Source organism: Aedes aegypti, chromosome 1 (genome assembly GCF_002204515.2).
Source record: "Aedes aegypti strain LVP_AGWG chromosome 1, AaegL5.0 Primary Assembly, whole genome shotgun sequence".
In the NCBI taxonomy this organism is placed as follows: Eukaryota; Metazoa; Arthropoda; class Insecta; order Diptera; family Culicidae; genus Aedes; species Aedes aegypti.
The window spans coordinates 108,472,436-108,497,795 of NC_035107.1; the positions used below are offsets into that span (position 1 = coordinate 108,472,436).

The following is a 25,360-nucleotide window of genomic DNA, read 5'->3' on the forward strand; positions in this document are numbered from 1 at the left end:
TCAGATTTAATGTGGTCAAACCAACGGAGGTACCCGGTATTTCGAACTATACATGCCCATGTGAGCATTTTCATGTCATAGAGGAAGTTTTTCTCTTTGGCATGCTCATTAACACTGGTTATACTGTACAGAAAATAAATTGGGCCAAACCCAAATATCACTTCATTAAAGGGTCCTAATTAGGACCGTTACCCTACCTTGATGCTTACAGAAGGTCCTCATAACAATTACTGTATTTATTAGAGCATTATGCAAGAAAATACTCCACACATTCTGGAATTGAAAGTCCTCTAGAAATTCTTTCGAACATTTTTGAAATATTTGTACAAGAAACTTCCATGGATTCTGTCAAGATAGTAAATTTCCAAGTAATTTATAGGCAGGAATACCCCAAGAAATATTGTCATGGATATTTTCCAAGTATTCCTCTTTAAATTCTTCAGAGAAGAATTTTTCCCGAATTAGGCCCTCAAATTTAAACAGGAATTAATTTTAGCATTTTCTTCTGAAAGTTGATAGCAATAGGGTCATAAAGGCCTGTCCCAATTTTAGTGCAAAACGCCTAATTTTAGGCCAAAAACACATGTATACTCAATTTTCGAATGTTTTTCGTTTGTTTAAGTCCAGAAAACATTTTTTCAAGTTTGTGGGTGTACAGTGATACCTCCATTAGTCGATGTTCCATGACTCGATATCGACTCATGGAACCATACTAAAAACAAAATTTCATGGTTACTATGATGGTCCCTAGAAGCAGCTTTCCAAAGGATTGCTGTTCCATGACTCGATATTTCCATGAGTCGATGGTCCCTTCAATATCGACTCATGGAGGTTTCACTGTATTTTATTATTATTATTAACTTTATTTACGAGACTTTCAGCCCGTGGCTGGTTCGTCTCGGGTAATATAGAAAAAAATTCTGGAAGTACCTTAAGGGTACAACCAGATACAGAGTTTTAGTACAGAGTATAAGGTTTCTTAGTCAATCTTAGTCATACAATAAATTTACTACTAATATTAAAACTACTTAAAAACTATTGTATAGTGTTAGCCAAAAGGGGCCTTACAATTTGTTTTACGTAGTACGTTCTGTCCGATTTCAATTTTGCCTGAATTTAACCATCTCAATTTCCATTTACGTAGCCAGTGGTCATGTTTTTTAAAGAAAATAAAGTTCAAACAGAGTTTGAGCTACGACTGGTGATATTTTGGGGTGGGACTACGACACCGGGAGATTGTCTCCCGGCCTGCCCATTTACTGTATTTTGTTTTCCGTGTCCCTTCCGAAATGTCAGATAGAAACAACACCTGTGTTAAAACTAAGACCCCTGTGGTGTTTTTGACAACTAAGCGAACGTCAAACATGATCGAAAGTGTCAAGCGTGTGGACCCAATTTTTAAATTAGAGTTTAAATATGATGTAGTCGTTATATGAGCTGGAAAAAATGCTAAAGTAGTTGTAGTAACATGCTCTTTCATGTCATTAAATAAAAACAAGATTTCATTAAACATTTCCCAAGTAATCAGTAAGCACGATAATGCGGAACGGTAACAGCATTATATGCGCATATAGGGTAATCATTTGATGCATGTCAGTTTTATATACGCATATAATGCTATTATAATGCCAGAAAAGGCGAAATAGCATGCCATTACAGAGCAAAGATATAACCGTGCTTCTCTGCACCACTAATGCTGATATTAGACCATGTGAGAAACGTCAGTTGTTTTCGCCAGGTTTTTAGGGCGAATATTTTGTGCTTTCGCGTACGCAGCCAGAGAGCTTTCGCGTATGTGGCCAAGCAACTGGTACACGAGGTAAATAAATGAATGAATCACTTTTCCCCGTCATAAAACCTTTATTAGATTTATGTTGACTCCCTCTCACCACTATATGCAAACACAAAGCGCGTGGTATATCTGTCAAAACACTGGATGGCATTTAAACATGCCCTGTATTCGAATATAAAGCCAATATAGTGCTTATTTAATGCCTGTATGCAGCAGGCTTAGAAGCATTAATGATGCTGTAATAGGGTTTCTATGCAGCGTAAGTGCTGCTATAAGGTGTGTAAGCATTTGTGGTGCTATTATAATGCATGTACGCATCTATGATGCTGATTAAGGGCTTATTATTAGTGCTATTGGTTACTTGGGTGGATTTAGAACCCAATTACTTAAAAGTTGTCTTTTACATATTTTACCAGACGTACCTTTCCGGATTCATCCTGAGGCACTAGAATAAATAATTCCCACAGGTGTTCCTGCTGAAATTTATTGGAGGATTCTCAACGATTCCACAAGAAGAGTTTTGACTGAGTATTGACCTAAAATCCTTAAGAATTTTTCAAAGAAGTTTTTAAAGCGATTCCAAAAATGCTTTTGTTTTGGTTCTTCAATGCTTTTTTCAATGATTTTTCCTGAGATTGAAAGAAGTTCATTTTCAGATATTAAATAAAAATAGATTAAATAATAAAGAAATTTTCTCCTAGTAGTATGTCTCAATTCCTTTCAGAAGATCTACCAAACAAATTTCCAACATTTGAAGCATGTTTTTATTTATCAACATTTTCCCTAGGAATTTCAAAAATTCATTCAAAAATTCAGCTATCCACAATTTTTCTGGAAAGTTTTAAAACAATATTGAGTTTATACAAGAAAATTTCTTCTTTTTGCTCTTAATTTTGCTTCTTTGGTTGGTATGATCAAATGCTCAGTAACTTCCACAGTTATTACGGAGAGCTTTTTTTTTCCCAAGTTGCATTTTTTGAATTCGTATACCTACTCAATTCACCGATGAATAAATCAGAAAAATCGTTGATGAAATGTACTGTGTACTTTCAAAAAATTACATCTTATTTCTGATGATTTAATTTGTGGATTCTATGTAAGGCAATCATATGAGTAAAGGTTTAAAATCGGAACAATTACAGAGAAATGGTCGAAATTTTGGTTTATGGTTTCATACGCTCGATTGTGGTTTAAGTTATTAATTGTGATTTTATAAGCTTGGAAATAGAAGATAGCAAAAACAGCTTTCAAATATTGCAAATCTCTCAATTAATAATGCTTATTTAAACTTCACATGAGAAGGATAAAACCGATCAATTTTACTCCGCTTTCAAATGTCTTTTAAAATTCTCATATCTATATGGTATATCACAAATTTGGACAAAATGTTGGATTATATGTATAACACTCTTTAGGGAAATTGGATGACGGTGAACGATCGGTTGTCCTATGATTCCCATAAACTCAAATACTAATATCAGTACCCATGACCACCACATACCATTATACTACGGCCGTTAAAACTAACTCGTCACACATCATCAATTGAACTGTTCCGGTTTCACAGATCAACTTGTGACTTCATCGTTCATTGCTTCAATTGCTTTTTACTTGCAGTCTGGTGTGGACAACGAGACAAAGTCATGACGTTAGCGGTTTATTGGTTCAAACTAGCAGTGAATCTGCGTTAAAGTGGCAGTCTGTGGCTTAAGCTCAATCAATGATCAGTGCGATATACCCGATCCTGATAATCGAAAAGTAGAGTGATAGCATACTAAAGGAGTTTGATAAAACATAAGCAAGAAAATATATTTCAGAAACGTGCATGGACTTAGTGATATAGTAGCAAGTGCAAAAGCTGGTGTACATTGTGTTCTGTTACAAATTTGAAATGTGAAAATTTGAATTCCAATGAGTGAAACGTGTAAAAGTGTTCGATTTGTCTGTGGAATTGACATGTCTTATTAGATCGACACCTATTTTACAATCGTCGCGGGTGATGATTTTACCATTTGCCTACCTTCACCCACTCTAAGAATACACGTGGATAAGCATACTTCTTTTACAAGAGGAATAGAAACGACCAGTGGGTGGCTCCTGGCAATCAGCGCAAATATACGACGAAAAAAAAGCGTGCAACGACAACAGCATTGAACAGGTCGTCCTCAGCAGGACAGTTAGTAAAGCGACGACGATGGATGACATCAAGGCAGCCCTGGCAGATGCTGATCCTTTTAGCAGCTGGTGGCCATTCGTTATTTCCGGAATCGTTTTTCTGATCAGCACAATCAGGTTGGTCCGTGTTATGAGATGCCATAAGCAATTTCATAGAATTGGGGTACGTGAAATGTATGGCTTGGTTTCACGTGTAATGGGCTTCAACTATAAGTGTTCTCTACAAACCGCAAAATACAATTAGGCAATTTCTTAAGAAAATTGAAAATCGTGGAAATCATTATTATGAAAATTCAAAAAAATTACGCATAGAAAAAACTTAATTTAAGCAAAAATCCTATTTTTTATTAGCCTACGAGTATAAGAAAGAAAAGAACCATTAATGCATTGAAAATGTTCCATCGATAGGGTAGATTACCAATTATTACACATCACTCAATTATTGCACATTTCTGGAAATGTTGCATAGATGGCATTGAATTGAAAAGGTAATGTAAACGTTAAACATTAATGTATACTGCATTCCAGCTATCATCAGTATATTATTCATTTAAAATTTCAGAATCGTGTATGAATTTAAAATGAAATTAAACTATCGTATGCAGCGTGATTTAAGTATCACCCAAATTGTTCGTCATGAGCTAACAAATTCGCGCAAAAAAGGCTAGATGCTAGAACATAGAAGCTAGGTACCGTAAAACGGGGTAACTTTGATAATGCGGGTAACTTTGATAGTGTGAGACCCCCAACATAGTAAACGAAATATCGAAGTTTCTGTCAATCAGTTAAGGAAAACGAATGCAAAAGTAAAGAGTATTAGTATGACACTTCATGTCAAAGCTATTTTCGTTGAAATCAAGTGCATTTGAGGATTTTTATGCAAATATTAAAAATTTACAAGATTTTAGCATTTTTGCAACGCTTACAAACAATCTGTTCTACGACCACTATTTGATAAAGTCATAATGAGTTCGTCACTTACCCAAGATAGAAGTAGTAGTAGTTATAGTAGAACATGAATTCGGTCTCAAATCTCTTAGCGAAACCCATTTTTACTAACTGGGACCATTTTTGTAATCTAAGTCAGAAATTTCCATATAGCGTTAAACGCCTAGAGGTATGCAACGCCCTATAAATGTCCCGTGATTCATTCAATCTTGTTCGATTTATACTCCATTATCAAAGTTACCCCAAAACAGAAAACCGACTTTCGATTATATGAAAAATTATATATCCATTCAGAATAAATCTTTTGGCAATCTATCAAGTGCAACCGATAGCTAGGATGTCAGTACTTGTTTTAAAAATATAAAATATAATTCTTTGATACAGAATGCATAAATATTGAAGTTTTCTCCGAAAAAACTATCAAAGTTACCCCGTTTTACGGTACCGTTCATTATTTGCTCATTTTGTTGTAATCATTGATTTTTTTATAGATATCAGAAGATTCCTTCGGAAATTGCCTACATTTAGGCGTTTTCTGCGGTATTGTTGAAACTTAATTGTGTATTATTTCCATAAATTTTGCATTGTTAAGAATTTGGCAAGCATATTGGGATTCAGGAGGCCCAAATTAAATAAATAAAGTTATTTTCAAAACTAACAATAACTGTTGATCACCTGTCAAGATCAATTTCACCCCGAAATGGAATTCCTTGATTTATTATTTTAGAGGCGATTTTCAGCACTAAAATCACAACTGTATGAAAATTTGAGTATATGAACCAATGAGGCTGACCGTCGTACTTGTTTTCCTGCATTAAGTTATTTGGAATTGGCAACATCATAGAAAACAGACATGAAAAACAGTGAAAAGTGATCAAAAGGGTTCTTAAAATCTCGAAAAACGATGGACGTCATCAGGGCGTGATTCACAAACGTGGTGGTCTTTTTCTCAGAAAAACATTTTGATACTTTAAAATAGACTAGATATTTTTAATGTTTATCGTAGGGTTTAAGTTTTTAGAAGTCACACTATTTTGTAACGGTAAAAATATACTTTAAATTTTATATGCGAATAACCCAATTTTAAATTTAAATTAATGTTACTATTATTTTAATTAACATATATTTATATATATTTTGTAGATTTTATATGTTAATAGGGTAAATTCAATTTGTTTTCAAACATTTTTTGATTATTCCTTTCTTTTTGGTACCTCAATTCTAATTATGCTTATTCTATTCATGTTTTAATATCCAGGCTGTTGAACATACATATTTACTTAACAGTTTTGAAAAGGAAGAAATTGGTGTAGGGCTGGTAGCAGGTTTTATTTTTCTAGAAAGGTCTCTATTTTGATGCAAGTCTCTGAAAAGTCTTAATTTTCAATGGAAGGTCTCTAAGGTCTCCTTTTTAATCTCTAAAGTCTCTTTTTTCCATATTCTGATTGCAATGAATCCTGATGCAACATTCTACATGCTCCATAGAAAAAAAACAATGATTTGATCATGGCTATTCAGCGGGTTCTTCAAGAGTTTCGTCTCACACGTATCGGGTAAAAACTTCAAGGGACTCATACAGGGGTTTTTCTAGAATTTTTTCTAGAGATTCCTCTTCCATTTCTCCCAGAAATTCTTCCAGCGATTTCTAAAAGGACGCTTGAAAGATTTTCTCCAAAATTTTCACCAGGAAATCCTTGACTACTCCAAAGACACTATCTCTGGTAATTTCTTCAGAGATACACTAAGGAAAGCAATGGAAGAACCACCGAGTAAAATCCTGGAGGAGTTAGAACTTTCTTGAAACATATCTAAAAAAATCTTTCGTCTCAGCTTAGTGTTCTTATGAGCACTTCCACAGTTATTAACTGAGAGCTTCCCAAGTAACCAGTTAGCACGATAATGCGGCACGGTAACAGCATTATATGCGCATATAGGGTAATCATTTGATGCATGTCAGTTTTATGTACGCATATAATGCTATTATAATGCCAGAAAAGGCGAAATAGCATGCCATTATAGTGCCAAGATATAACCGTGCTTCTCTGCACCACTAATGCAGATATAAGACCACGTGAGAAACGTCAGTTGTTTTCGCCAGGTTTTAAGGGCGAATATTTTGTGCTTTCGCGTACGCACCCAGAGAGCTTTCGCGTATGCGGTCAAGCAACTGGTACACGAGGTAAATAAATGAATTAATGAAAACGGAAACCTCTAATAGTATGCAAAAAATGTTATAAAATGATACAGATAGTACTTCTCCGTATTAGAGATATTCGTTTTGGTAGTTTTTACCCTTTTGAGGACTTGCAATTGCCACATTTTGATCCTCGTTTTATGATGATGAAATTCCTCATTTTACGTCTCGAACTTGCGACACCCGTATTGTTGAGTTGTTGTCCTGCTCCTTTGCTCCTACGGCCACATAAGATGAATAGTATTGGAAAGAAAAGTGACCAATTTAAACCATCACTTTTCCCCGTGTTTGACTCCCTCTTACCACTATATGCAAACACAAAGCACGTGGTATATCTGTCAAAACACTGGATGGCATTTAAACATGCCCTGTATTCGAATATAAAGCCAATATAGTGCTTATTTGAAGCCTGTATGCATCAGGCTTAGAAGCATTAATGATGCTGTAATAGGGTTTCTATGCAGCGGAAGTGCTGTTATAAGGTGTGTAAGCATTTGTGGTGCTATTATAATGCATGTACGCATCTATGATGCTGATTAAGGGCTTATTATTAGTGCTTATGGTTACTTGGGATGTTCTGACCCAGTGAAGTGAGTCTATTTTTGTAAAATTATATGGAATGAAAAGAGTTGAGTTTACTGTTCAATATTGCATTGTGTCGCATATACTCCTTGATTTTGCAGACTATGAATTTATTCGAATCGATCACAGTGCAGTAAAGCAGGGTTTCACTATTTTAAAGAAAAGCTTGTAATGCCATTTACTCTACCCAAACGTATATGGTTGCATGTACAGAAAGAAGCAGATTTAAATGCTTTGATGCTGAAGCAGTGCTTGATGGAGATGTAGATGCATTTGTTGAAGAGCCGTATAACACTTGTGACGTAGGATAATAATGTTTCTCGTGTAGTAAAAACACGTGTTCTGGCTGCGAATATCCCTTTTACGGACTACATAACCTGCTTAGTGACCCACAACTTGCAAAGGGAAACGACATTTCAACACTGTTGCTTGATAAAGGCTTATCTGACTTCATAGATCCATTATTTGTTAACGGCTTCACCAAAACATCTTGCGATCCTTTATCGTATAAAAAGCAGCAAATCAGGCTGCTGACAAGTAATTTCTCGGCCTATCTTGATGCATAGAAAATTTCTGTAAGTAGTTCGTAGTTCGAGAATCGACAAGAAATTTCTTTAGCGATTCCTTTTCAGTAACAAACCAGAAAAGTGTTTCGAAAACTAAACCAGTTTTCGAAAATAATGCAAAGAGAGCAACGATGAATGCATGCTTGACAAAATGAAACATCATTGTCAATTTTCCCTGTATAAAACTCTTTTTCTTGGCTCTCGAAATACATTTGTTTGAGAACAGGAGTGGAAACTACTGAACGAATAAAATAGGCAAACTTCAGTGAGCTGGTCATTTAGTGCGAATGCCGGAAGAAAAATTTGCATCAATCAAGTGGAGACATTCGCGTATGTTCATTCTAATGTTGACGTCCCGTATATAATAGGATATAATAGTACAAATGTGGATGCGATATACGTACATATTGCATGCAGCTTAATGGCGCATGTACGTATATCGCCTCCACTTTTGTACTCATATGCGCTGTCGTATACGAGTTTGTGTTTACTGGGGTGAGCATACCAGAGCAACTAAATCATTCCAGATTTGAAAAAACGGTTGTTACTAGCTCTTATAGACCTTTAAAGTAAATATTTACATGGCTTCTCTTCTATTTATTATTGTGCTACATTTATTCTCAGATTCTTTTTTTTTTTCTCGAAATAACAACATTGTTAATTGTTCATTTATTTGTTTTACCTTTCAATCGGTTCAACATAGAAAACAACAATCAATTAAATTTAAACCAGTAAACTTAAAAAAAAACATTCTTAAGCCACTCCGGTAAGTTAAGTCAGATGTAAATATTTCTAACTATAACAAAGGCAACAATTTTATACTAATTGAAAACAGTTTGGCCAACTTTTTGATCGTTTTTGTAGTGTTTTTTCAGTGGTTAAAATTTTAATATGGAACATATTGAAATTTTTAGTCAAAACTTTCAAATCAAGATTTCTTGAGATTCCTCCTAAGCATTTTTTTGTAAATTGGAACAGAGGTGCAGAATAACCATTCCTGAGGTTAACCCTGCGCTCAGATTGAATGAACATTTTTTTTCCATAATAACGGTCTGTCGGAGCACCGTGATTGATATGTTTAATAATTGTCGCACTGCCAGCAGCTGAAGCCTTATTTGGAGTTGTCCACGAATGACGTAGTATTTTAGGAGGAAGGGGGTATTTATGAACTTGTGACTATGTGTGACGAGGAGGAGGGAAGGGTCCTTTACTAGTGGACGTAGCAAATTGAATTGATATACAAAGCAGTAGCGCTGAAAAGTACTGTCTCATTCATTTTTTTGTGTGAATCAAGTAGGTTTTGTAAAACGAAATAAATTCAATAAAAATAAGATAAGTAATTTGCAGAAAAACAAATAAAATCAGCCAAAAGTAGGTTTGAATCATAATTTATTCAAATTTCATTATAATGATGCTGATCTAGTGTGAATTGAGAAACAGTAAAACCTCCAAGAGTCGATGTTCGAGCACTCGATATCGACTCATGGAACCATGCTAAACATAAAATTTCATTGTTACTCTGATGGCTCCCTCAAGCAGCTATCTCTAGTATTGAATCCTGAGAAAATTGAGAGACTTTCTCACGTATCGCTCTCTGAAACTATCATAATATGCAGTACATTATGAGAGACTGTTTATCGTATACTGCTACAACCTTGATCAGATCGGGGGGAAAGCAGTGCATGATAAAACCCCTCTAAACAAGCTCCAAACCTGGGGGAAACTATTCCAATTGGAAGTTCGAGGATTGTTCATCGTGGCAGTAAAGTAAAACACCTACCCTCAACTGTAAACAAGCGGGAAAAATGGATTTTATCATCGCTCTCTCCTTGGGGTCTCGTACGGTGCTCCTATTTATCAGACTTGTTACAACTTGCGATACAATGTCGATCATAGACCGCAACAGATGGAGTGTTTTTCTTCGATTGCTTTGATCTTGCTTCAAAATCAAATGAGAGCTAATTCTACAATGCTTGAGCCAGTGGCGTAGCTAGGGTTATAGGGGCCCGGTGCTGCTTTCGATTTAGAGGCCCTCAAAGCGCAATTATGACTATAGTTTTGGAACTAATGTCGATAAGTTGATATGTTGTTGTGGTAGATTAATGACAAAAATTGTGAATTAATTAGCCTACGGTTCTTTTATTCTTAAATCTGGTTCAAAAATACAGTAGTTTACAGAACATTATCGGGAGGACTTCCAGTGAATTTTCATGGAAGTGGAAAAGCTTATATTTCCACTTCCATGAAAATTCACTGCCAAATAGCTCTGAAATAAATGATCAATATACAGCTTTAGTTGGGTATTCCAAGAAAATTTGGACATTTCCTAGATTTTGTGTTTTCGAGTCGGGATTGATTTTAAAATTCTTGATGAAAGAAATGCATTAAAAATCTATAGATTTGCCCAAAGTTTGCTTTCAATAAATTACAAAAGTTTATTTTGTAATTAAGATTTCTACAGAAGTTCAATTCTGTGATTTTGACAAACTTTCTAACTACTCCGTTATAGATACCTTCAAAAAATCAACGCAGAATTTTACCTAAGGATAACTACATAAGTTAGCTCAGAGATTCCATCATGAATTCCTTCAGAGATTTTTTCAGATTTTTTCACGAAAACCATAAGTACCTACTCCACGAATGTATTCAACGATTTTACCATCATTTTATCAAAGCTTCAACCAAAATTTCCGTGTACAATATCTTCAAGATTTCAATACGGGATTTTCTAAAATTTGCTCCAAAATTGTCGGTCAGGGCTTTTTTAATGATTTCAACCAGAGAATTCCTTTAAGAATTACTCCAGAGATTGGCCCTATGATTCCTTCAGGAATTAGTCTAGAAGTTCTTAGGAATAATTCGCAATGGTGTCTTCAAAGAACTTCCCACTATAAGCTCCTAACCATTGTAACGCTGTTTTTTTTTGGTTGACTATCTTTGCTCATCCCCCTACGGACCCTCTACCTTGCTACGACCATGTGTATTCTTTTTCTATAAACGTTTGACCACAATGTTTTCGTTAATGGAAAACTTTCAGCATTTGGACAAATATTTGTAAAGTTATGATTTTTTGAAAAATCCGTGTAACGCTGTTTTGGGGTCACCGTCGTCTACGGTTTTTTTTTTCTCACAGTAGCGTGACAGTTAATCAAGTATTTCACACAAAAATCGCAGACAAATCAATAGAATTTCACATTTTTTCGTATAGCCATTAAGGTAGTTCAAATATCGTTTTTGCCCCACACCACTCATTCGATTTTAGATCAAATTCTGAGTGTCTTGGGAGGACAACTTTGAGCTCATTTGAATGAAAACTAAGAGTACACACGCGCTTCAAAGTTTATATTCAGTCAATCGGTCATATCGTTTGTTGATGTGCCTTGAGGATTAGAACTACGCTGATAATGTCAGATACATTCGTCAGCTACAACTTTGCCAAATATCGTTTTCAAATCGGACGCCTCAGTAATTAGTTATGTATTAATTTATATCCAATCGGGAATTCTTCAACAGTGCTGATTTACCTACTGAACAGGCAACATTGTTACAGCTGGTGTGAAAGGTAGCACAATCAAATCATGGAAAAATAGCCCAATTATTATAGCCAAAGATTTTAAGCTTTTTTTCTGTTTCTGTTCGGGATGAACCACTGCGACCAGTTTTCTTTGATCTTTTGGGGTATACCCGTGTCCTTTGTTTAGTGCATGTCGTTTTACTCCATTACTATTGAGAAATAATGAAGTACAGGTATGTTCCGTTTTTATCAACACGATCGGCGATTTTCAGTTGACAAAAACGGAACCGTGACAAAAACGGAATAATTTTCTTCGACAAAATATTTACAAATTTGAAATGAAAATTGAAGTTTTGTCAGTATAAAACACATTTTCATCATATAAATGCACGGTATTGATGTTTAGGAGCTGTGAGGAGCATTAAGATTATTCATTCTTAAAGGTTCGTAGTGAAAGTTGATTGCAGAGTCCTATCAATCAATATGATTTTGTAATAAATCATTATTAGTTTTAGTTTACTTGGTTAGAATTTCAATAAATGTATTGTAGAATATTAAAACGATAATCACATAAATGTCCTTTACATCACAAGGTTCGTCATATATGTAAAGATATTTACAAGGATGTGGGGCAAGCTGATCATTGTTTTTTTTAAAGAAAGATTAAATAAGAAACCACTTTTTTTCTACTGTTCATCCTCATCCTTCTGCTTCTTCTTCTTCTTTACGGCATTACATCCCAACTGAGAAAGAGCCTTCTTCTCAACTTGGTGTTTTTATAAACACTTCCGCAGTTATCAACTGAGAGCTTTTTTGCCAAGGTACATTTTTTGAATTTTTGGGTGGATCCGACTGATAATCAAATGTGAAGTTATGATACGAAAGTTTTGCAAATTGAAATCAATACTTACGGTTTTCTGTGTTTTGAATTTCCAAATTTAATAGTAAAATAATTGTGGTGATCTTTCTTCAAAAGTTATTATTACCAACTTCGACAAGGATGCACTAATCGGCAATCTAGAACAGCCCCACCATCGCCTTTTAGCTTTACATTACATCACAAACAGACTGGCAATTAATAAACCTTAAGTTCTAGTTTTTTGTTGAGTAAAAATAGTATTGAATACTAGTGGTCCCGTCAAGCACTGTTTTGCCATCAAGTAGGCTGCTGAAAAATGGCATGCAATCCCCCATACAAAACGACAGATTAGTCTCCAGGTCCAGTTATTCCAGATAATTTTCCAAATCGTTCCTTCACTCAAACACGTTGAAACATTTGACCAATGCAACAGTGAAATAATCATACCAGTCTATTAGGCCGTTCTTAAGGCATTTCGTGACGTACAAACACAATTCAATTTTTATTTATAAAGAAGTTCATCAAAAACTCACAAGTGTACAAACTCTAGAATGAGCATGACCAAGTAAGAACTTTTTGGTAAGAAACTCCTTTGTAAAGTTTTCTGAATAAGCGTCTCCTCCTTCTTGGCATTAACGTCCTCACTGGAACAGAGCCTGCTTCTCAGCTTAGTGTTCTTAAGAGCACTTCCACAATTATTAACTCGGAGCTTTCTTTGCCGAAGTTGTCATTTTCGAATTTGTCTATCGTGTGGCAAGTACGATGATACTCTATGCCCAGGAATGTCAAGGAAATTTCTATTACGAAAAGATCCTGGACCGACCGGGAATCGAACCCAGACATCTTCAGCATGACTTTGCTTTGAAGCCGCGGATTCTTACCGCTCGGCTAAGGAAGGTCCCTTATCTACTTATTCAGATATGGCTGTTGGTATAAGAATCCTAATAAACCTTTTAGTCTCCATGTAAGGAAGGGGTTCATGTCTGCTCAAAGATCAACATTCTAGCAAATTTGGAATGGCAACAAAATCTTCTACAGATTTCTTAGTTTTTGCTGGACCTCTTTCCCCTTGGATCTAATCAATGGCTGTTTGCTATAATTTGTGCAATGCTATCGAGTTTGAGAGATAAAAGATAATGTCCAAAATATGACAAGGTCGACAGTCTTGTCAAAAATAAAATAAACTCGATCATGTCTCTTACCGTTGCCCAAATATTCTTGAGTTTATTATCAAGTGCATCCCTGATCAATTTCAATCAAATCGGTCTTACGGTTTTTGAATAACCTAGTTCTAGCCCTCTAAAGTTGATCATTTTGAATGGAAAAACGAAAAAGTTGAAAGTGTATTGTAGCTGTTCTTTGTTCGAGCACATCGTTAGATGCACTGCATCAGGCTCGCAAGTTTTTTTTTTATTTTCATACAAAAAATCATACCGTAGAGCGAGGGGAATTCGTTTATGCCATGTTATATAAGAAAAAGGAAAGGTCTCTGCAACTCTCTTAAATACATATTCAACTTATCACAAATTCCAGTTGTTGTTAGGACGTGGCCAGAGCAACTCTCGATTGTTGATGGATGGGTCAATCTTGTCCAACAGACCAAGCTAAGTTTGAAAACTCCAATTGATTAGCGCATAAGAAGGAGTCAAACCTAATTGAATCGTATATGACTTGACACCTACCATGTATCGTAGATGCTCAATTTGACATATTGTCGAAAATTAAACTCTGAGGCTATCAAAAAGCATTTCAATTTTTCCAAAATAAGTATTTAGTTTATATTCTAAACATATTGAAAATTAAAAAAAAAAAACAATTTTTGTGTGTTGATAAAAACGGAATAATTTGTTGACGAAATCGGAACGTGATAAAATCGAAGCGTGACAAAATCGGAACGTGATAAAAACGGAACATACCTGTAGTCGTTCTTTTATACAAATATCATTCTTTACCATTTTGTATAGAGCCTCTCTCGACCTCCTCATCATCTAGGACAAATAGGTGGGTCTTAGTGGCTTGTTACTCTCTTATACTCTTCCGACCGTAACTTATAAGTATTCACAAGAACAGATACAACAAGAGTACAATATGGTAGATCTTACCTCGTAACGCACCTCGAAAAGGTTATCTACCCACGTTACGGGGGACAAGTTTTCAGCAGAGCTGGGAAAAGTTCTGAAATTCACACTACAGTAGGCAAGCGTAGCAAATCACAGTCAGCGGAGACAGTAAGGCCCCAAGCACAATGTTAACGGCAACGCGGTACAACGGCAAAACGGCATGCCCATCTTGATCTACACTTTACTTATCAATCCAGTGTTGACTAAATCCTTTTCAACATTGACTTGACAAGTAGAGTGTAGCTCAAGATGGGCTTGCCGTTTTGCCGTTGTACCGCACTGCCGCTCACATTGTGCTTGGGGCTTAAGGGTATTCACTTAACAGCGTAAATCGCTGTATATTTTAATTACCTGAAATGTTTCACGACATTGAGTGAACTGTGAGAAGAACATTTCAAACTGTCAAAATTCGACACATTTTCAATCTAAGCATACATTGGCTGTCATTGTTAGGATTGTCATCAAAAAAATTTGGTAACAAATTTTGATGAAAATATACGTGAATTCAATTGTTGAAACTTTGCGAAAAATGGCTTGAAAGATGCAACACATTGTAAGAGCAGAATTTAGGCAGAGTTTTGAAAGAAGTGTCTTGCGGTGATGCAACTACAAAAGATAAGCGTGGACCTATCCAATAGCAAAGTTCGTGGAAAGGTCATATCAACAGCTTTCCATGGGCGACCAGGTCAATAGGAAATGCGTTCTGTTTCATTTCCATTACGCATTTGTCCCAAAATTATCGATCGTGATACTGTTTATGCATGTGTTAAAATGTAATCATTCATATTAAAACACTTAATTTTACTCGATAAGTAACAAATACTGGAAATTGAACAATGATTACTACTCTCAGGATACTACCGTCTCATTCGGTCTTTAGGGGAAGGAGGTTCTATAATTCTGGGAATCAAAATCCTAATTATGTGGTTCTTCAAATAGCGCTTTATTTTCCAGTAATTGTCAGTAATTGTGCTTCGATGCATCTTCACCATAATGACCATCGATGAATCGACCAGGGTTTCGAGTATCTAAAGAAAGTCAGCATTAATTGATTTGTTCCATATTCAACCACATTTCGCCTAACACTTACTTTTCCAACATAATACTGTCCAAACTGCACCAGAATGTTGGCATTGAACGGTGGTCCGAATATCGTGAAAAAAACGGCCTTTTTTCCGAAAAAATCTAACAGACGGGAAAATCTGAGTTCACAGAATAACAAATGTCGCGAAGAATTTTGAATGATCCTGATGGGTTGCTAGGTTATGTATTTGTCGTTTACCACCAAGAAGAATTATTTCATTTGAAACATTTCTTGACTTGTTACACACTTTACGCAACTTTAAGTGAATACCCCTAGTGAAACTTATTCGTATCGCTGCTGTAGGTAAATGCCATGAAAATAGCAAAACACCCGTTGCTAAGGGCAACCCAAAACTACTGTAGAAAAATGTTCTATTTCCCGCATTTACGGCCTTCAATGACACTACTGATTCAGAAAATTCACGTACCCAACATAGGCTACTTTATGAGATTCACAATTTCAAACTACTGTATTAGAAGAGCCACGTGATTTTCGCAAAAACTCAAGCCTACTACTATTACCATTCCCAGCTCTTGTTTTAAGCTTATACAAAAAACAATATCTAATTTCCAATTTGAGAACGGTCTTCGCCAAAGTTGTAGCTGGCGAATATATCTGACAGTATCATTGTAGCTCTAGTCCTCAAGAGCCCATGAGCTAACATTATAACCGAATGAATGAGTTACTTGCTTTTCCCATAGTAACTCCTTTATAAATATAAAGAATATAAACTTTAGAAGGCTTGTGAAGTCTCAGATTTCATCCAAATGAGCTTTAATTTTAAGAGGACACTCCGAATTTGGTCTAGAATCGAATGAGCAGTGGGGAGCAAAAACAATATTTTTGACCCACCCTATTAGCCATTCAAAACGTCGTGTCTATCTAACCATCCACACGTCCTACAAAATTGGTTCAAAAATGCAGCCCAATTGACTACAAACAAAAATCAGTAATGCCTATGTTGGTTCATATCTAAATCAAGAGCGTTTTACTGAGCATTGGCACGGCTAAACATATTGTGCAACTTATTTGTAAAAATGATTCGATGACGTTTTGTGATCTTTTGAAATCAGATGATTCTTAAATTGAGGGTGATTCAACTGTGCGGAGTGTATGTACTGTGGGCTGGTGCTATATGTATTATAGTTTCACCGATAGAGTTGTTTTTGGATCGAAATAACACCCAACAAGTGAACATATGTAGGTGAATGTGTTACAAGTGGCTTTTTGTAGTCATCCTGCGTGCACTAGAACAACGTGCTCGATTTTGTGCTCGGGGTTCTTCTACACCTGACATCATGGGGCAGGACACTAGATCCAGTACTAAAATATTAATATTTATTAATGATATTAATATTGATATTTAGAATATTATCAAGTATGCATGAAGTTTTGCTGTTTGCCTGTTGCCGGAGTTGCCAAGGCAAATTGATTATTTATATGAAAAAAACAAGTTGTGTTTATTGTCAGTTTGTCTCAGATCCATATGGTCATGCTAGGATATCATGATGAGTGAATGGATCAGAATTACCTTTTAGTCAAAATAAAAGAAAAGAAAATATGTTCCTGAAGTATTATGTGTTGGAGTAATATTAGAATCTATACCTGACAGGTCTCTGCAGACCAAGATATTCCCCATACTACCACTAATAAATTCAGTGTTTAGAACATCCTCACCTCCATTCTCTATATTGAACAAAATATATGAGAAATGCAACATAGACCACACTGCTTGTATGACTAGAAAAAGACTGACACCTTGTACGATGCATCACATTCGGTGAAGCTTGATTGTCATCAATGCCCCACATCTTTCTACGATTTCCGGGCCATTCCGCAACGCGATTCCGATACAACTTGTCTCACTGCGGTATGTCAGATCCGCAAGACATACAATTCACGATACTTTGCCGCTTGTTTAAAAGCCCCTTACATTGACTTAAATTCTAGATACTTCTGTCAGATGTCTTTAGGAAAATTGTGGCTATCTCGATGATATCATAAAAAATAATATATATTAATCCGTATTAACGGATATTAATGCCAATATTAATGAGTGTCTTACCCCATGCCTGACATCCACGAGCCCCGATTTTTTACCTAATTTTTTTCATCAAAATGAGCGCTTTATGCTAGTGAACCTATAATAATCCGCATTTGCCATAACGGCCTTATGACCACCTACGCTGCAATCTTGTCAGAAAAAATGGTATAATTTGGTAATTTAGTTTACCGATTGAACGGTTGTATAGATTTCGCTAACATTAATCAAAATCCTATAAATGATCTTCCTTTTTATGAATTTTGGGTTTGATATAGACTAGAGTATGTAAAAAAGGAAATTATAATTATAATTTAACATATAAGTACAAATGACCCACCAAGATTCGCTTTTGTCATTACGATGGGATTTCTAGGATGGCATTTTGTTCGAAATTTGAGGCTCCAAAGTTGTTGTTTGCTTTCATTTACCAACTTCATGTACTGTTCTAATCCGCAGGATGTATATGGGCGGACAGGCTTGCCCCAACTCGAATTTGGTACGCGACCAGGTGATTATCGTGACCGGAGCCAGCGGTGGCATTGGTCAGGCACTGTGCAAAGAGTTGGTGCGTCGGTCGGCTCACGTCATCATGGCCTGCCGGGACCTGGAGAAAGGCGACCGAGCTCGTCAATCAATCATCCGGGAAATTCCGGGCGCTTCGTTGGAGTTGGTCCCGCTGGATTTGCGGTCATTCGACTGCGTACGACGGTTTGTGCGGGAGGTCGAATCAAACCACCGGCAGATTGACGTGCTGATCAACAACGCGGGCATCATATTTCACCCCGAGCAGCGAACCACCGATGGATTCGAGATGCATTTGCAGTGCAATTATTTAGGTAGCTACCGTTCTGTTGGAAAACATATGTTCGAGTGGTTTTGCTGGTGACATCCAGAGACCTAGCAGTAGGGAAACTGGCCAGGACCAGTGAATCATAATGTCATTGAAACGGAAGTAAACCAATCAACAACGCAAGAGCACTCACAATCGTTTTTCCAAACTTTTGTGGATTGGGCAACGTCCATTTATTACGTAACGCTAAAACTGACCATGTTTGACGCCCTTCCCACATCCCTTAACGCTTTTTGAATGATTTTTTTTTAATTTTTGTGTGAGTCGTAACGCTTGACCTTACTCCCTCTCTCCTTAGAGCGTTACGAAATTTTTGCAAAGCGACGGGATACAGCGTAAAGAAAAATTTTCATGACATACCTACACAAGGGAAAAGAGGCAACATTATTGCTACCTTTTCAACTCTTGTTTAATCATTTATTTTAACAACAAAATCTGTTTTATGTTTTTTTTTTCGATAATGTAGTAATGGTAACCATCTCGGAGAAAGTTCACGAAAATTGCAATGAAAGATCAAGAAAATCACTACGCACGCGGTGAGCGATCTTTGTCATATTCTGTTCAAGATGTGATAAGCTGTTGTTGTGGAGTGAGACTGCTGCAACAAAAATAAGAGAAGACAATGATTTAGTTGCTGGGAGTCGTTTGATAATCGATTCACTGATCTGGAATACTTGCCCGTTGATGACAAACGTTATTTTTTTGCCTACTTGTATTTACATAATTCACGGAATAGTTTGTCAGCAAAGTCGGGGCAAGTTGAAATGCAAAGTCTTGAATATGATATCAATCGACTTAAGCAGCACTTCTTTCACTGAAAGTTTGTTCCATTTGTTAACTTAACGCTTCGGTAATTTATTTGCTCATCATCATAAAATTTTACCGTACCGTACCGTACCTTGTTATTTCATCTTACCTCAGCCGTTTCAACTTCCCTGGTGTACCTTAACGAAATGCGTGCTATTGAAACTGCAAGTGAACATTAGATATTTTGGTAATTCTCTTTGGATTCAAGCAATCTAAATATCTTCGATTAAATTCTCAAAAGTCAATAAATAAATATCAAACCATAATAATCATTGCTGGCATGTCAGCAATACCAACGACCCGCCATCCTGATGGTGGCGACAATAATGACATGGCACATGTGTTGCCCCAACGACCGTAAAATATTGCGCATCCAGCACCGAACCGGGTAATTTATCACCGTAAATTTCGACTTTTCGCTTTCCGAATTGGTAACTAACCGTGTAAGACCGCTGGCTACTAAAGCAATTTGTATCAATTTTACACTTGTTTGGCGCTCTTGAAAAAAGCCCTGCAGCGTGTTTGTCCCACTTCTGGATGCTTTGCAATGTTGGTTTTCTTTCTTCCCGAATAAAAATTAAATAAATAAAATATTAGTTGAATATATTAAAACCGATTGTGTGCAATAGAGTCTATATTTTTTTTTATTGTACAGTCAAACCTCCATGAGTCGATATCTGAAGGGACCATCGACTCATGGAAATATCGAGTAATGGAACAGAAATGCTTTGGAAAGCTGACTGAGGGGACTATCATAGTAACCATGAAATTTTGTATTTAGTATGGTTCCATGCGTCGATATCGAGTCATGGAACATCGACTTATGGAGATTTCACTATAGAATGTTCCAGCTAAGTTCAAACATTTATTGTTCTTACTATTAATTTTGTAAAACAAATTCTATGAGATTTCTTCTGTTTTTCAGAACAATTTACAGTCATCTCTCCCTTACTCGATATTGAAGGGACATGGGAGGGAGAAACCAATACAAAATTTCTGTACGTCATAGTGAGCCGGTATTCCGCTGTCACGAACTGTCACTGTGAGCCCAGATCTCAAACATTGGACTAACATGGAAAAAGCGCGTAACTGATTAAAACACATTTTCGCATTTCATCAAAAGTGACAACAATCGAATGAAAATCAATTCATGCACACAGTACAAGTAATGTCACGTGAGCACCTTTCAATCGGATTGAATATAAAGCATTGAAAAACGCATCGTTTTACTTTTTCCAATAAAAATGAATATTTAGTGCATAGAAAACTGTGGCCCTTTTTCCATGTTTGTCAGGAAAAATCGAAAGTACACAGCAAAAGAAAACTAGCGATTTTTCCCAAGCCTGCCTTGATTGTAGTTGGCAAGCTGGAGTTATCTTGCAGTTCAAACAAACATTGCTCTATATTTCGTGTGTAGTATCGGTGCCTCCCTCCCAGGAAGGGACTATCGAGTTAGGGAGGTATCGAGTTACAGAACACAAAAGCAGTGCAACTGCGTTCCTAGGGACCATCGAGTTAGCCATGAAAACCAACTTTTACTATGGTTCTCTAACTCGATATCGAGATACGGAATATCGAGTAAGGGAGAGTTAACTGTATTATTCGATAAAAAGGCATACTAAATTCAATGGTATCTTATTATAAGCAAAGTAGAAATAACACGTTAAAGTAATTTCAAGACAGATGGCTGAAAACATTAAAATATCAAAAAAAAAAATGAAAATCGAATATAGTATTATACCATTAAATTCCACTAATTTTCGTTTAGTTTTATGGCTATCCGGTTGTAAAATATGATATTGAAACAATAAAATCTATTGTATTTTAATCATATATTTTTCATCAGGGATCCTTCCTGTTTGGATTCACTTTCTCTCTTTCTGTTTCCGCATTTTAGGACACTTTTTGCTAACTCAGTTGCTGATGCCGCTGCTCGAACGGGCCCCGCAAGGACGGGTAATTAATGTGTCCGCCCATGGGTACACGGCTGGCAAGATGACCATCGAGGATCCGCTGAATGTTGGCAGCTGGGCGCCCGGGTTCCATGCCCGAGATGCATTCTCGCACTCCAAGCTGGCGATTGTTCTGGCCACCCGAGCCATGGCCGGACGACTGAGAAAGGGTAAGATTTATCGACGAACTGATTGTGGCTTGATGTGAATATTTCTTGTCGGGATTTATGTTCAGCGTGTAACTTCGGTTCTCTGGTAGATGGTCTTTGGGGACATGTCATAAGTTTAATCGGTATCTTTTCTAAAACACATTGTAATCAATATCAGATTTATCGTCCTGCGATTGCTGCTTCGCATCTTGTGTCTAATTATTGCAATAATCAAATTAGCTAATTTTCCTATTATTGTGGTATTAGTCCAGCAGTCAGGAAAGGTGCATTTTAGAAAATTCGTACATGTTAAATACTCTGAAAGTCGTTTTAAACTTTCGTAGTAGGATACCGGGGTGTCTGGCCATTTGGCCGAACGCCGTTTGGCCGAATGCCGTTTGGCCGAACGCCATTTGGCCGAATGCCATTTGGCCGAATGCCATTTGGCCGAACGGGTCATTTGGGCAAATGTCGTTTGGCCAAATCACGAAAAAAATTGCTTCAACGCTGACAAGTAGGAGTCATAAGTGTGGCCTAATAACTAATCAGGTAATTCATTTGTTGATTTTGATAATGTGGCCGAACGTCATATTTGTCGCTATATTAGTGCTCCATAAGAATAACTAAAACGATCCGTTAATTCAGGACGAAGTTTTGAACTAGCGTCAAGACTCTAAGCTGATGGTTGGTTCGTTTCTGGATTTCCAATAGTGTGCTAGGTTTACTCCTGATTGATTTTCATCAGATTTTTTTTCTTCTTTTAAACATTGGCTATTCTTTCGATATGTACTGGTTCCATAACTATTGACAATAATAAATCACATAAAGTTTTAGGGAATTTTACCTTCTTTAAATTATCGGCAGTTCTTTGTTGTTATACTGAAATAATAATTATTTGAATTACACTTGCTTTAATTTTTATCACAGATTTTTCCTTCTTTTGGTCATAGGCTGTTGTTCATATTTGAATATTTTTCATAGTTTATTGGAATTATGGCTTATAATACGCTCATGAAGAGTCTAATTAAAAACATATTTTATAGCGCAAGGGTTAACTTAGGTAAGATTTCATTCTCCTCCAAGATTAACTCTGCACCGTTGCTTTCGTATATCAATAAATCGAACTATTCAGTGAACGTCAAATAGGCTCACTGTTTCTCCGTCGAGAGAAGAAGAAGCCAAAACTCGTGTTTGCTAGAACTATGAATAAAATCGCTTAATATGATTGGAAGCATTGAAGCGAATCGATGCTACAGAAGGACGAATAAGTCTTAAGCAATCTTTTAGCTACTGTCAAAAGCTGACCACAAACACAATGCAAAAACCTCTGCTGGCTACTATTACCGCTAGCAGAAAAGTTATTAATTGCTTTCATTTAGGATGTTCTTTTTTCAGCATTGACTATTTGTTGAACTAATACTAAAGAGCTGTACATAAATGATGATTTATCCTTCTTTAAGAATAAATTGTTCTTTGAAATTCAGCTTTGAAATTCATTAAAAAATCATGCTAACTATTATCTATCTTCTATTATTTTCAATTTCGGCCAAACTGCATTCGGCCAAATGGCATTCGGCAAAATGACCCTTTCGGCCAAATAGCGTTCGGCCAAACGGCATTAGGACAAATGGCGTTCGACCAAATGACTCGGAACCGGATACCGGAATTAATAAGAGATTACCTAAGCACAAAAATTCGTAACAAAATAATATAATGACTTACACTGAAGATAGCTTATAGTTTTTTCTTCAATATCTGTTTTGTAAAACATGATTTCGTACATATAACTCAATTTCTTTTCGCCATAAGAACATTGTACCGTAATTTTGGGTGAAATTAAACACTTTTCATACTGTTTTATGTATTCAAACCCTCTGAGCAGAATCTCAATAAAGAGAATTAAAAAAGTATATTTGAGTGTCGTACCGTTTATTCTGGTATCATCGATCACCGTGGCACACGGCTTTATTTCTTACTAATAGAGCACCAATATTAATGCAATCTCTAGTAAATGAACATTGTTTGTCTTAACCCGTATAGGCCTGAGTGAAAGCAAAAATTCTCAAACCCTCACCGCTCAGCAAATTCTTAATGGATTGAATTAAATTTTTGTCAGTATACTGGCACACATATCTAGTTTCTAAAAGTGGACAGAGGAATGCGGAAATATTCTTGTGGCCGGAGTTATTCCGGTGGATCACTGGGTCAGGTCGGGTGAGAAGGGTAGTGTGCGTTTGTGCCCCTCAAGGAAGGCAAATTTCAAGCCACAGGTAGGGTAACCAATATATTTTGGACCCCTATATATTTTGGACCCCCTGGGCCGTTTCCCTGCAAATTTCCCAGTTTGAATCGAAAGACCAACTCAATTCGCATGCCATTTAGAATGATTGGATTATTCCGCACTTGCATCAACCGTTTGTACATGGAAAATGTGTTTATTTTATCTGAAAATAATTTAATTTAATCGGTTCATCCATGCAACCGTTACAACACGTTACACACAGAAATAGAAACCGTCAGAAATTTTTCAAATGTAATGCGTAGTATGCACCTGAAACGTAAAGCGCTCAAGTAAAATTTCTCTTTTTTACCAAAGTAATTTTGACAGCCGATCCAGTATCAGCGAAGTGTCACTTTTACTTGCGGAATAATTGAGCGGCACATTTTTCCGTAAGGAAAAGTGACAGCTCCATTTGATTTGTACAGCAGGCGTTACCGACGTTATGAAATCAGCTCTACTTCTCAGCAGCGTACAGCTCAAGTAATTTCGGTAGCGGAATCATTCCTTGACCGTTTCTTGTCCTATCCTTTTGCACAGTACTTATGATCAGCGTACCGGCCATAAACAAAAACTTTTTTCAAATTTCTGAACTAAGAGCGAAGAGTTTCTTTGGTTTTCCATTGTCAATCGCTTGATTAGACTACGGGCAAGCATATTATACAACCAGTGTCGTGGACTTTGACGCCAAACGATAAAAAATGCCGGGGGTCCAAAATATATACTTTGAGGGTCCAAAATGTATTAGTGTGTCCAAAATAATGAAAAACAATGCTTCACAATTCAATTATTTTCGACGTTTTGTGGATCCTACAGGACCGTTTGGGCATTTTTATTTCGTAGAGGATGTTTTTCTCTACATTTTAGCATGTTCTTTGACTTGGTTACGCTGTGCAATTGATTAATTGGAACAAAAAACTAAAATCACTTCCTAAGGGGGTCAAAAATACGACCGTTACCCTAATTTCCGGAGTTGGCTATAATTTGGCCACTACATGACGGAATTTTAAGAAAATTGCGTCAGTGGAAACCTTTTGAGAAACGATTGAATTGGATAACTATGAGTTTTGCATTTGATTAATCCTACAAATGATCATTTTCGGGTCCCGGGACGCCTCAAACTTTTGATAAAGTGGCCAATTTGTACTTGAACATTTGTGCCAAGCTTATGGGAACGCATTTTAGTGCAAAATTATGTTTGATTCCTACGTTTTGAGAATTGAAATGGTTTAGTATCCACGTCCGAATGGCCACATCCGGTATGTTTTAAACGGTGCAAAACTCTTCATTTATAATGTTGATTATCAGATCTTAATGATTTATGCAAATTAAAATTATTTTCATTGCAAATAAATAAAGATAACATGGCATGACCCAAAAAATAGCCCTTTTTACCCGACTTGACCCAGTAATCCACCGGAATAACTCCGGCCACAAGATTATTTC

General features: G+C 36.4%; 1 protein-coding gene across 1 annotated transcript in view; it reads left to right on the forward strand.

The window, feature by feature from the left end:
* The first annotated feature begins 3,375 nt into the window (after positions 1-3,375).
* LOC5576481 (retinol dehydrogenase 13) overlaps positions 3,376-25,360 on the forward strand; it is a 32,854-nt gene continuing 10,869 nt past the window's right edge. Inside the window, exons 1-3 of the mRNA XM_001662624.2 lie at positions 3,376-4,084; positions 18,335-18,714; positions 21,433-21,657. Of these exons, the coding sequence (XP_001662674.2) occupies positions 3,987-4,084; positions 18,335-18,714; positions 21,433-21,657 (703 nt within the window). The 5' untranslated portion in view covers positions 3,376-3,986. The remainder of the gene's footprint in view (positions 4,085-18,334; positions 18,715-21,432; positions 21,658-25,360) is intronic.